The 13,005-nt window shown below is 57.1% G+C and overlaps 1 protein-coding gene across 1 annotated transcript in view; it reads right to left on the bottom strand.

Moving 5' to 3' along the window:
* COL27A1 (collagen type XXVII alpha 1 chain) overlaps positions 1-13,005 on the bottom strand; it is a 125,848-nt gene that overhangs the window by 16,490 nt on the left and 96,353 nt on the right. The window contains exons 37-43 of the mRNA XM_034664365.1: positions 11,004-11,111; positions 6,325-6,378; positions 6,097-6,204; positions 5,051-5,104; positions 4,087-4,140; positions 726-782; positions 492-545 (exon numbers count right to left, since the gene is read on the bottom strand). Coding sequence (XP_034520256.1) covers positions 492-545; positions 726-782; positions 4,087-4,140; positions 5,051-5,104; positions 6,097-6,204; positions 6,325-6,378; positions 11,004-11,111 — 489 coding nt within the window. The remainder of the gene's footprint in view (positions 1-491; positions 546-725; positions 783-4,086; positions 4,141-5,050; positions 5,105-6,096; positions 6,205-6,324; positions 6,379-11,003; positions 11,112-13,005) is intronic.

Here is a 13,005-nt window from a genome sequence, read left to right as displayed (position 1 = left end):
GGGCAACTTCCAACCCGGAGGAGCCCCCGAACCCTTGCTCTTCCTAGCCATGTGTCATTGTCCCCATCTCAGATTGCTCATCTGCGAAGCTGCAAAATGGTGACCCTTGCAGCGAGGATGGAACAGGGGAGGAGAGAGGAGGGGAATGGAGGGGAGGGGTGGAGCCTGATGGGGGCCCTGTGCTCACTCGGCGGTTTCTTGCTTCTGTCCGGAGAGCTGTATCCGGCCAAAAACGGGGAGACTGAGGCCCTGTGAGGAGGGGCTCTCTCTCCCCAACCTTACCCTCTCCCTCCAGCCCTCCCCCTGCAGGCATGAATTCCGGCCTGAACCCTCTTTCAGGGGGTCTGTGCTGCAAGCTGGGCATGAATGGTGGGAGGGAGGGCTTGTCTCCTGGCAAAGGCTGTTTTCCTGCCAGGGGGCCGGTGAGCGGGGAGGGCTGCCGTGGCACGCCATGCCTGATGCTGCCATTGGGTAGGAGCTGTGATACTTACAGGGTATCCAGGGTCCCCTGGCTCCCCGCGGTCTCCTCGATCGCCTATGGGGCCCTGAGTGACAAAGACGGCAACAAAGTATGAGCTATCAGATCTTTCCCTGGATGCCCCCTTGGATGCTTGCAGCAGCCTCACCCCTGCTCAGCCTCGCCCTCCCCACAGCAGGAATCTAGGGCTCCAGGAATCTAGGGCTCCACCTTGGTGGTGGCCCAGGGGACAGAAAAGGGGGCTTACCCGATCTCCAGGGGGCCCAGGGGGCCCCTCGGCTTTGCCGTCGTCACCCTGCTCTCCCTGTGGACACAACCAGCTTTAGGACACACTTCTGGCTCCTGGCGCATGTGGGGAATTCCAGACGCTCCACATAGAGTGGAAAGGGCCTTCATCATGTAGTTAGAGACCAAGGCCGGAGAGGGAAGGGGCAGACGAGGGCCTTGACCCAGGGCTCTGGGACCAGGCAGTGCTCTTCACTGCCCCCTGCTGTACACCTCCGCGCAGGTGCCCTCCGCTGGGAGACCCAGGCAGCTCAGAGCAGAGACCTTGGTCACACCCAGCTTTGGACAGGACCGGCTGCTTGGACCCTCCAGTCCCTTCCCATCTCGGAGATCTTTTTTCTCAGCTGGGGAATGGGGCTGAGGTGGGGTGAAGGGACAATGGCGATAGCCAGGGGGAAGTGGTGGGGATTCTGGGAAATGATGCAAAAAGACCCCGCGTGGTGCTCAGCATGGAGTGACAATAATTCCGACAGCTGGTGGGCACAGGCACTCACTGAATATTTCCAACAACCCTCTGAAGCAGGTGATGGTATGCTCCCCATTTTATGGATGAGGACACTGAGGCACAGAGAGGCCATGTGGGCTGCTCCATGGTTCAGCCCTGAAAAAGAGTCGCTTTCTCCCATCTTTGCTGGAATAAAGTGGGCAGAGAGCCAGCTTTAATGGGAGCCTTCTATCCTGGATGGGAGCCCCAGAAGCAGACCCCAGGTTGCACTCAGCTGTGGGCCAGTTTGGAAGTCTTGTCCATAAGACAGATTGCTATCTGTGAAACAGGATCGTGTTGCCTTGCATAGCTGTTCTGGGGACCCAGGGCGGAGAGCTCGCTACCGCCCACATAGTAGGGGCTCAGGTGGCCATGGACTTGGCTGTTGTTGCCAATAACGGCAGGGGATGATGTGTGGTGTGGATGTAGTCTGAGGGATTGCAGGAGGAGTAGGGGTTCGGGGGAGGTCCTTGAGCCCTGGCAGGCCACCCTGGGCCCTGGGCCACCAGCAAGACAGGAGGCTGGAGGCCGCATGCCAGCTACAGGGAAGGTGTAATCAGAGCAAGTGGCAGAGCCCCAGGGCGCAGAATGTTCCAGCTCCAGACAACGGTTGTCACCTCCCATGGGGGTGCATTCTGAGCAGGAGGATCAAGTGGGGGCACCCCAGGCCCCCTGACTGTTGGTGGGGATGGAGGGAGATGCCCGAAAGGCAGGAGAGGGAGCCATCCCTGGGGCTGGAGCCCGTCCTGGGCCAAATCAGTCCCGAGGGCTGGCAGCTCTAGTGCCTTGGCCCAGAGCCTCTGTGGCTTCTGTGGCCAGAGACCGAAAGCAGGAGGGACTTGGCCCGAGGCTTAGAACCAGTTGTACCCAAGGGGGTGGCCCAGGGAGTGGGGATTCCCTCTCTTCCCTGACCCCTCTCTATGGCTCTTTGTCCCAAGTCTCAGTCCCACCGTGGAGGGAGACAGCTGGACGGGGGCGCTTTGGAGAAGGGGGCCGTGTTTACTGAGCGTATCCTGTGAGGCAGACGCTTCGGGAGGTGTTCCATAGAATCTATACAGCATTCCTATGCTGCTATGACTATCGGCCCATTTTACAGATGAGGAAACTGAGGCCCAGGGAAAGAAGGGTCTTAGTCAAGGCCACACAGAAATTGAGGGGTGGTGCGAACCGAAAACCAGCTATACAGATCTCCCCCCCTCTCCCCACATTGTGGCTATAGTTCAGGGATGCATTTTTAGCACCAGGAAGCCGGTGGAGGCCCCCTTCTCCTTGTTCCCAGAGTCTCATTGCCAATCCCTCCAGACACCACCTTTGTAGACACATGCCCCATGGGGAATTCACCCGCTGAGCAGCATGTCAACTCATTGAAGAGCCCGTTTCCGGTTAGGGACGCACAGGCTGACATCAGAGTGTGCATCCTGGTCCTGCCACCTTCCCACTGGTCCTGGCCTCGTCCTTAAGCATCCTGGAGACTCAGTTTCTCCATCTGTCATGTGGGACACTGACACCTCCTGGGGAGGGCCGTGATGGTGGTTGTGCTTGGGGGTCTCCCTTGGGAACCCCACCCCCACCCCCAGCACCCTCCGGCTTGTGCCTGGCTATTCACCCTTGCACCTAGTTTCACCCTTGAGTTCTTTCGGGCACCCTTCTGCAGCCCCCAGCTCAGGGCCGAGGAAACATCACATAATCATCACATGTCCGTAAATACCTGTCAGAGCCAGACGCACGAGTGAACGAATCTACTACCCGATCGCTAAGAAAGGGCCTGTGGCTGACATATATGTGATGTCCTCGCATTCCTGAGGTACCCACCCACTTAACGGAGAGGCACTCAAGGCTCAGGGAACCCGGGGGCCCCACCCAGGGCCCCAGCAGACTTAGGGCAGGTTTAGGGTTAGGGTCTCATTCTCAGCAGCCACAGGAACTGAGCCTGGGGCTGCAGGTGGCTGGGGGTGGCAGGAGGTGTCCCCTGTTTCAGGGTCCATGTTAACCCCTCCTGCACCAGCTGTGGCCGACTGAGGGCCAAGGTGGGGGACTTGGGGTACTGAGCGGTACTTCCTGCAGCTTCCTGGGGGATGTCGGAGCCCACTGATGGCAGAGCTCCTCTTCTCCAAGCAGGAGGAAGGGGCCAGTTGGACAGCAAGCCAGGCCAGAGTGAGTCACATGGCAGTGGGGTGCCACGGAGACAGCAGGGAGGAGGGAGGCAAGAATAGGGAGGCTCAGAGCTGCTAAGGTAGGACTCAAAGGCCTGGGTCCAGAACCAGTTTGGTGCTGCCTGGGAAGGTGACCCGGGGCCACTACCTTGGGCCGCTGGCCCCATGTGCCCACCTGCACCATGCGGCAGGGCACAACCATCAGCAAGCTGCCTTCTAGCAATTTCTCTCCTCCACCGAAGCTGGAGCCAAGCGGTGGGGTGTGGCCGTGCCCTCCCTCTGCCTCAGTGGCTCCTTCCTGGCTGGGAAAGGCTGGCCTCGCCCTCCGTCCTAAGCCCTGCGCTGGCCCTTGCTGGGGGAGCTCGTTCCGAGCAAGACTTCAACGCCCACATTCACACTGATGATGGGGTTGCAGTTCTTGTCAGTATGTGACCGGAGTCCATCTGCCCTGCTCGACTGGAAGCGCCAGGCGGGCAGGAACCGTGGTTGTGTTCCAGTGCCCGGCATGGACCCAACACGCAGTCCATCTGTGTTGAATGTAGGTCTAATGGCTCCTGGCCAGCCGCGGTGTGAGCAGCGGTGAGCGACCGTGAACTTCTGCACTACCCCAGCCCCAGTGCCCCAGGGGCTGGCTCCTGCTGGCCCGCACGGGAGGGAGTGGCTGCTTCGCAGGATGGAGTACCCACCTTCTCGCCCTTTGGTCCAGGAGGTCCGAGGGGGCCCATGATGCCTTTATGTCCCTGCAGGAAACAAGATGGCAAGAGGTGAGAGCATGGGGGAGTGAGGGCTCAAGAGGCACAGTGCTGAAGGCCAGCAACTCAGAGATGGAGACCCTGGGCTGTGAGTCTGGGCCCTGGCTCTGCCCCAGCTCGCTGTTTGACTCTGAGCCCGCCCTGTGCCTCTCTGGGCCCTGGCCTCCCAGACACACCTCTCAGGGGTGGGCCCATTTGGATCTTCAGGGGCGCTGCTCACCCCAGCCTGGAGCAGAACTGCGGCCAGATCTCGGAGAGCCAGTGTGTCCCCTGGGGCAGGGGCAGGGGCAAAATGCTGGCCTCAGCTGACTTCCCCAGGCTATGGCAGGAAGCATACAGGCACGTTCCTCTTTGGGGCTCCCAGTGCCCCCTCTCCAGTTCCCATGTCCTCTGCCCTGTCCCTCTTCTGTCCTCTTCTCCCTGCTGTGCCTCCCCAGACACTGGATCCCACCTTCAAACTCAACAAGCTGTCATTAGCCTCCCCAAGCCTCAGTTTCCCTTTCTGAGCTCGCTTGGAGCTTCTCTGAGGACTAGTTGCCCAACTGTATCACATGAGTTTGGCTTAGCCGCCTCTAAGAGGGGTGCCAGCTTGGCTGCAAAAGCGAGGTGAGGCTCCTCCCTTCCACAAACAGCTGGCATGACGCCCAGACAGGACGCATGCGTGGCACCCACCACGGGAAGGAAGGACTCGGCGAGGGGATGTGGAAGGGGAGGGTGTTTCTGTCTGCCCACCCCTGCTCTAGGGGCTCAGGTGCTCCCTGGGCCTGGGGAGACCAGGGATCTTCGGTGGCCCAACGACCATCCTCAATGAGGAGGTGGTAGGGGCAGAGGCCGAGGCCTGCCTGGGTCCCCGCCTGCAGGACAGAATTCCAGGAGTGGGGAGGTGAGATTTTCTTACATCGTAACCAGCCAGTCCCGGTTCTCCTTGGGCCCCCATCCGTCCTGGAGCACCCTAGGACAGGAGCACACACATGTTGGTACAGGTGTGGTTCTCAAGCAGCGACCTGGGCACTGGCTCTGGCCGCATTCAGCCCCACCGACCGGCACGTCTGTGGCCCAGAGCCCAGGCTGCAGAGCTCCTCCCTGAGCTCCCCTCCTCCCTCCAGCCCTTCCTTCTCCCAGCTCCAGGGGTTCGTGGGACCCAGTGGCTAATGCATCCTCACTTTCGCGGGCCAATTTTAAACAGAAACGCTAGAGAAAGTTAAATTATATGAACTTACAGTTAAATCAATTCTATTAAAAATGATGACAATCAAAACTCCTTCCTTCCTAATAATTTTGCTCCATTTTATTGTTACCTAGGCTCCAGCTTATTGCCATCTATTGAATGCATGTGGTGGAACCAGCAGATGACGGACACTCCTGCGCGTCTCCTCCCCAGTGAGCAGGTGGCAGGGAATCAGCCACGGTGGGAGCATTCACACCACAGATGCCGGCAGCTCAGAGATGCCTCGCCTGCCTGCCTCCCGCCTGCTTCCTCCCTCTGCTTCCTCCCTCTGCAGCCCGCAGACCCCTGGGGCCCTCCTTCAGGGCAGGCCAGCAAGAGGCTGGAACAGCCTCAGTCACCCGGGGACCTGCAGCCTAATCCTTGCGAACCTACTGCCAGTGGCAAAACTTGTTCCATAGAAACCCTCCCGAGGGGCTGGTCCCCTCGCCCCACCCTAGAATGGGTGCTTATTCATCTGGGTCTGTAAAGGGCTTCGGAAGACCCACAGCGTCCTTCAAACGGTCAGAAATACTTGGCGCTGTGGGTACTTTTCTAGGGAGAGAGGCGACAGCTTCTACAGGGTCCCCAAGGGATCCGTGATGCAAGAGAAGCGGCTAGGACAAGGGACAGCCAAGGGTTTGGCTAAGAGGTGGAGCGGGCGATACCTCTCTTTCTTCGATTGCCCCTCCACCCCTGCTCTGTGCCTGCCCACCCCACCCCACCCCGAGAGTTCTCACCGTTGGTCCCAGGCTGCCCCGGGACCCTTTAGGGCCTGGTGTGCCAGGGGGTCCGGGGTCTCCGGGGACGCCCATCTCACCCAGCTGTCCTTGGTAGCCCTTGGCACCCTGCAGTGGGAGGAGAGACAGGCTGTCACCGGGCCCCAGCAGGAGGCAGAGAGAGAGGTGGGGAAGGGGGAGGGGAGGAGGGCCTGAGGAGATCACGGCCGCAGAAGGAGGGGTGCTCACCTTGGCTCCGGTCCGGCCCTTCTCGCCTTGCTTGCCTGGTTTTCCTTCGGGACCCTGAGCGGAGAAGGAGGAAAGAAGGGTGAGAAATGAGAGGGACCTGAGGCAGGGCCACAGGGCACAGGGAGCACCAGCCCAGGAGCTCTGAGGGCAGGCTGCCCGGGTTCCAAGCTCACCCTGCGCTCAGTACCCCCCGGGACCCTGTGACGTGGGAACTTCCTGGGATGGAAGGCTTTGTCTGCAAAGTGGGGACACAGGTCCTGTTCGCCTCACGGGGCTGAGGAGTCAACCCGGGGATGGGGTGGCCTCTCGGGCTCCCCAGGTGCCTGGCCCATAGTAAGTGCCGGACACATCCCTCTCCCACGGCGACTGCTAGGCGCCCAGCCTGTCCCAATGAGAGCAGCTCTTGGCACTGCCCCGTGCCACACACTGTTCCAGCCCTCCAGCCCCCGCGAGCCTGAGGCCCAATTAAGACCTGCTCCCGCGGGTGGTGACCGCTGGGCTTCCCAAAGGTGAAGCGACTTGCCCAGAACCCTGATTCAACTGTGGATCTGTCTGACTCCATGCCCAGGGCTCCCGGTGCCCACTGAGAATGTGAGGCAGGCAAGCGAGGTCCTCCCTCATCTCTGAGATGCCGTGGGGTGCGGTGCTTCTGACCAGCCCGAGGCTGTGTCCCGCTGACAGGGGTTCCCCCCTTGGGGGTGGGGGCTGGAGGGGCTCCTCCCAGTGGGGCATTGTGTCTGTCGGGAAGGTCTGCCGCCCTCCCCCACTCTCCCACTGGGGTACCCAGGCCACTCCCTCCCAAGGCTGCTCTGGCCCTCCCTCGAGGGGCATCCCTTTGCTCTCCCTTGCCCTGCTCTTGTCAGGGCCACTCAGTGGGGTGAGTGAGTGCGTATAAGCGTGCATGTGTGAACATAAGACAGATAAGAGAGGAAAGAAAGGGAGAGAAGAGAATCCCAACCCTGAGTCACACTGGGTTGGGATGTAGGGGGTAAGGCAGGCAGTGTTTCTGGTCTGGAAAGGACATCCTGATGGTCCCCCAAGGACAGTCCCCTCAAGATCCAAACCTCAAAGGGATCTGGGAAGAATATCTATGGTTTTGGCAAGCACTAAAGAGCTAGTTCAATTCAATCCCTTTGGCTGCATTAACAGAGATACATGCTGTAGGATGAGGGAGGTGATGTCCCCACCTTGGAATAGGAGGAGGCACTGACTAACCGTGATGGAGGGAAGGCAGGAAGATGGGATCTTAGAGGAGCCAGGAAACACATGGGCTAACCCAGAAGCACTCTGCAGATGTCTGCAACTCTCCTGAGCCAGGGGCAGCTGTGTTCTCTGGGCGAGAGGGGTTGCGGTGTCAGTGGATGGAAATTACAGGGACGCCAGCTTTGATTCACACAAGTACAAAACATGGCAAAAGTGGATTGGAGAAGATGATTCTCTATCCCCAAGGGCAGTGCCAATTAGACCACCCTGGGGCCCTCAGGAAGGAGGGAGTGGAGGTCCTGGAAGGGCCAAGTGAAGACTGCCCTGCATTCTGGTGCTTAAGTCCTCATGTGACCCTGGACAACCCCTTCCCTTCCGTGTGCCTCAGTTTCCCTGCCTCTCATATGTAGGTCTTGAACTAACTGTCCCGTCCGTGGCTCCTTGTCACATAGGGCTACTGAGCACTTGAAAGATGGTGACTGGGACGGAGGAGCCAGATTCTTAATTCAATCTAATTTTAATTAACTTAAAATTCAATTTAAATACAGACAATTCAGTTATCGTTAAAACTTTTACGTGTGTCTGGATCAACTTGGAAATATAAATCTACATTTTCAGCTATATATTTTATGAAATCTAAACACAGATCAAGTATTTCCAATGAAAATTTAGCATCTGAATGGAGATGTGCTGTAAGTGTAAATTACACATCAGATTTCATAGATTTAGTACAAAAAATACAAAATCCCTGATTAATGATTTTTATATTGATTACATGTTGGAAATGTTCTTATTTTGGCTATATTGAGCTAAAGAAAATATACTATTAAAATTTATTTCATCCACCTCTTTTGACATTTTGAAAATGTAAGTACCAAAAAATTTTATTTTATGTATTTATTTTTAAGATTTTATTTATTTATTTGTCAGAGAGAGTGCAGAAGCAGGAGGGGTGGCAGGCGAGGGAGAAGCAGGCTCTCTGCTGAGCAGGCAGCCTGATGTGGGACTCGATCCCAGGACCCTGGGAACATGACCTGAGCTGAAGGCAGACGCTTCACTAACTGAGCCACCCAGGCTTCCCTAAAAATTTTAAATTGCACGGGTAGCTCGTCTTCTGTCTCTATCAACAGCACTGAACTAGACCATGTCCCGGTCTTTGTCTCCCCCAGTAATAAAATAGTCCCAACCAATAGGGCTTCCACCGCGAGCCAGGCACTATGTCTGTGTTCTGTGTCATGCCTTCCCTAGTTCTGGCCACGGGGCTGGGAGGAAGGGGTTATTTATTCCATTTAAGAACCAAAGACACAGGCACAGTAAGATGAAGACACTACCCACAGGTCACCTCGCCGGTTTCGAGTGAGACATGGGTCCTCAGTGTCTGGGGCACCCCCGGTCCCAGGCTGGTCATAGCTGGGCAATCGTACAATCATGATACAGGTGCTGGTGGAATTTGTCAGTAGGCTGAGGTGATTGCTATGGCTGATCCCTTGTCAGAAGGAGAAATGAGTCAGCACTGAAGAATTCAGCACAGGGCCAGGACACCGGGAGTCTCCCCCAGGACAGGGCGGCTGGCCACTTGTTCTGACAGGCCCCCTCCAGCTGGGAGCATCCCTGATGGTGTGGGAAATCCTGAGTAAGGGCTGGAGCATGCAGTGGGGTGAGGCTGTGGGGCCAGAACGAAGGCTTTTGCTGGGCCCCCATCCATAAGGATATATTTCTGGAAAGGCTCTGATGGCTCATAAAATTCTATTTTTAAATACTCCACTGTTTCTTGGCCAGAGTGGGAGATACTTGTCCTGTAGCCCTGATGCCAAAGAGACTCGAATACAAGCCTCTCACCACCTCTGTCACCAACACACACTCAGTCTGGCCCCACTGAACCTCTTTCCAGTTCCAGGATATGAAAATTGGCAGACATGGCAAAATATGGACATAACTCTGCTACCACCACCACTGCCCCCATCCCCATGGGCACTGTCACTACCACTGCCACCACTGCCGCTGCCATCACCATCATTGCCACTATCAACATCCCCACCATCTCTACCACCATCACCACTATCACCTCCACCATCACCATCATCACCTTCACTAACACCATCACCTCCACCATCACCACCATCACCATGTCCACCATCATCACTATCACCACCATCATCACCATCATCACTATCACCACCATCAGACCACTATCTCCACCATTACCACCACCATCATTGCCACCATCTCTACCATCATCACCATCACCACCACCATCACCACCATCATCATCACCACCATCATCACCACCATCCTCACCATCTCTACCATCATCACCATCACACCATCATCACCACCATGTCCACCATCATCACCATCTGCACCACCATCTCTACCACCACATCACCTCCACCATCACCATCACCACCCTTACTAATACCATCACCTCCAACATCACCACCATCACCATCTGCACCATTATCGCCACCATCGTCACCACCATCTCCACCATCATCACTACCACCACCATCACTAATATCATCACCTCCTCCACCATCATCATCATCGTCATTATCATCACCACCGATCTCCACCACCATCACTATCACCACCATCATCACCACCATCATCATCACCTCCATCTCCACCATCATCATCACCTCCATCACCATGTCCACCATCATCACCACCATCTCCACCATTACCACCACCACCATCACCATCTCTACCAACACCACCATCATCATCGATATCATCATCATCTCTACGTCCACCCAACCATCATTATTACCACCACTATCACCACTACCACCAGCTTCCAGTCATTTCCTCCTTCAGCTTCATAACGACGATATTTATTTTCTGGCATGTTGTAGAAAGCACTTTCCTTTCCAAAGTTTCATTGACTCTTTAAAGATAAGAAAACCAAGGCTCACAGAGAGGCAGCAGTGATCTGCCTAAGGTCACACAGACCGTGGGTTCTCGAGCCAGAACTCAACCTTTGGACTCTAGGCCCACGGCTATTTCTGCTGCACGTTGCCGCCTGTTCCACGGCCATGATACTCAAGATTTACTAAGAAAGAGCCCCTGGAATGTTGGAACGCATTCCTTCCAAATCCTTCTTCGTACCAAGAGTGTGACCCAGAGAGGGCCGTGGCAAGTTCCTAGTGGGGGATCGCGGCCAGCTAAGTTCCCCTGCTAAATTCAGCATGGCTGAATATGGGACAAGGTCAGCCCGGCCAGGCTTGTGGAGGCTGTGGAAGCCAGACAGAGGAGTGTGGTGCTAGTCTAAGGGCACTCGGGAGCCATGGGAGGGCTAGGCAGGGGAGGGATGTGGACAGACTGTTCTTGGGAAACTCCCAGGTGGAGGAAGGACCACAGCGGAAGACCCTTAGGTGGCTGCCATCAAAAGACCTCCTGTCCAGCTGCCTGCACAGGCGTGGGCAGTATGCGTCCCCAGACGCCCCCAGTGCTGGCACGAAGCCGGGCACACTCACCCGGACGCCAGTGATGCCAGGGGGGCCGGGGGGCCCATCCTCGCCCATCAGTCCCTCTTGGCCTTTGTCACCACGTTCGCCATCAGGCCCAGGGTCACCCCTGTCCCCCTAAGTTGGAAGGGCATGAAGAGGGGAGAGAGAGAGAGAGAATAAATTAGTCCCTCAGCCCATCAGAGGTGCTACACATCAGGGCTCCATTTGAATGTCCACAGCCAGCAGCCCCTGGATTCCCCCAATGGTTCCTGGAGCCACCAAAAGGGTCAGGGTGGCACGGCCTGGCTGGTACAGGAATACCCCCGACATGGTACCCAGGCCAGGGAGAAAGTCACTCGGGAAATGCAGAACCCTGACCACTCCTGCGCCCCGGAGTTCACAGAAAGGGGGCAGCTGTGGGAGACTCCGGCTTTTTCTCCCCAGCACTGACGCATGGAGAGCACAGGAGTCTTAAGACGCTGAAGGAAATTTTAAAAAAGAAAAACAATTCACCCCATCCTGCCCTCAGAACCAACTCCATGTTTCTGAGCCGCCTTTTCCACCCTTGCTTATATGAAAACAGCTGACAGTAAGCGTAATAATAAGGCAGAGCTCATGGTTTCCATTGCTGGGTACCAGGCTCCCGGCAGTGGCAGGAAGCTGGTTTGCAGTACATGAAACTTTAAAGACACAATCCCAACTGCACTGCTTGGTTCCATCTTGTTTTATTTTGGTTTTTTGCTGTCTGACTCTATCGCGAACACCATCGCCCGTTGCTGTCTGCTCAGCACGGCTCTCATTCTCGCCGGCAGAAGAGAACGTCCTCGTCCGGTGGACGGCAGTAAACACTGACCTAGCACCTGCCACGTCCAGGCCACGTCCTGGCAGGCTGGGCTGAGCCAGGCTGTGGGCAGAGCAGGGGTGACGGGTGCAGCATGGGCAGCAGCCACAGAGGGACAGGGTGGCGCCTGTCAGAGGGTCACTTCCATCGGGGCTGGCAGGCCCGGTGGGGCTCGTAGCCAGCCTGCAAGTGGCTGAGCTGGGACCGTTCAGAGAGACCCGTGGGAAAGGGGATGAAGTCATGGACAGGAGGAAGGGGTGGGCGGGGGAGCAGGCTGGGAGAAGGGGAGCGTGTCTCTGCCAGTTCTGCTTCCCGGCGCCACACTTTCCAAGGAGCTCTGATAACCTGGTGTGGGTCCAGGAGAACGATCAGCGTGCAGAAGACGTGAAGCCTCAGCCTGAGCTCCGGGCACAGGACGCTGGTGCAGGGGCCTCTTGGGGTGGTTTCTAGCTCAGCTGGGGGGGTGGAGGGGAGACTCCCCAGGGATGAGGGGTCCAGAGATGGCATGGATAAGGGAGGGACACTCCAAGCTGAGCTGTGGGCCAGCACAGAGCAGATCTGGGCACCAGGAGAGGGTCAGACAGGTTGGTGTGAGATCCCTCCCCGCTGACATTCTCAGACTCCAAGTGTAGCCTGGCAGGGAGATGGGGTGCTGCCCTCATGGCCCTGCTGCAGACCCCGGCTCCAGGATCCCTCTTCGGGCTTCTCATCCCTGGCCCCCTGCTCTGCTAGCTCTCCAAGGCAGGCAGCCTGTTCCAGGTGGCTGGGCTGGTCTTGAGACAGGGGCCCCAGCCTGGTACCTGCAGGGGCTCTGGCTCTAGGGATCAGGCAGACCCCCCCATAGCCTGGGGTAGCAAACTTGTGGGTCCCCTACAGAATGGGCTCGGGGGGTCCTGGAGAATCCCGGAGTCCCCCGGACATCCGCCAATGCGCAGAAGAGCCTTACAAGTTGTCGAGCTCAACCTTCTCGATTTATAGGTGGGGAAACTGAGGCCCAGAGAGAGGAGTAGACTTTGCAACAGCACATGGAAGTCAGCGGCAGAGCACATGTGAGACCCTAGGGTTCGGGTGCCTTCGGAGTCCAAGGTTCTCTGCGCAGGGGACAATACCTCCCTCACTCCTGCGGTTATGCTGCTTAAATTTGAATCTTGCTGCCACCTCTCCATGGCTGCGTGACCCTCGGCGAGT

This window comes from Ailuropoda melanoleuca, chromosome 7, assembly GCF_002007445.2.
Source record: "Ailuropoda melanoleuca isolate Jingjing chromosome 7, ASM200744v2, whole genome shotgun sequence".
NCBI classification, from domain to species: Eukaryota; Metazoa; Chordata; class Mammalia; order Carnivora; family Ursidae; genus Ailuropoda; species Ailuropoda melanoleuca.
The sequence above is the reverse complement of the archived record's forward strand: the minus strand, read 5'-3'. Positions and strand labels throughout refer to the sequence as shown.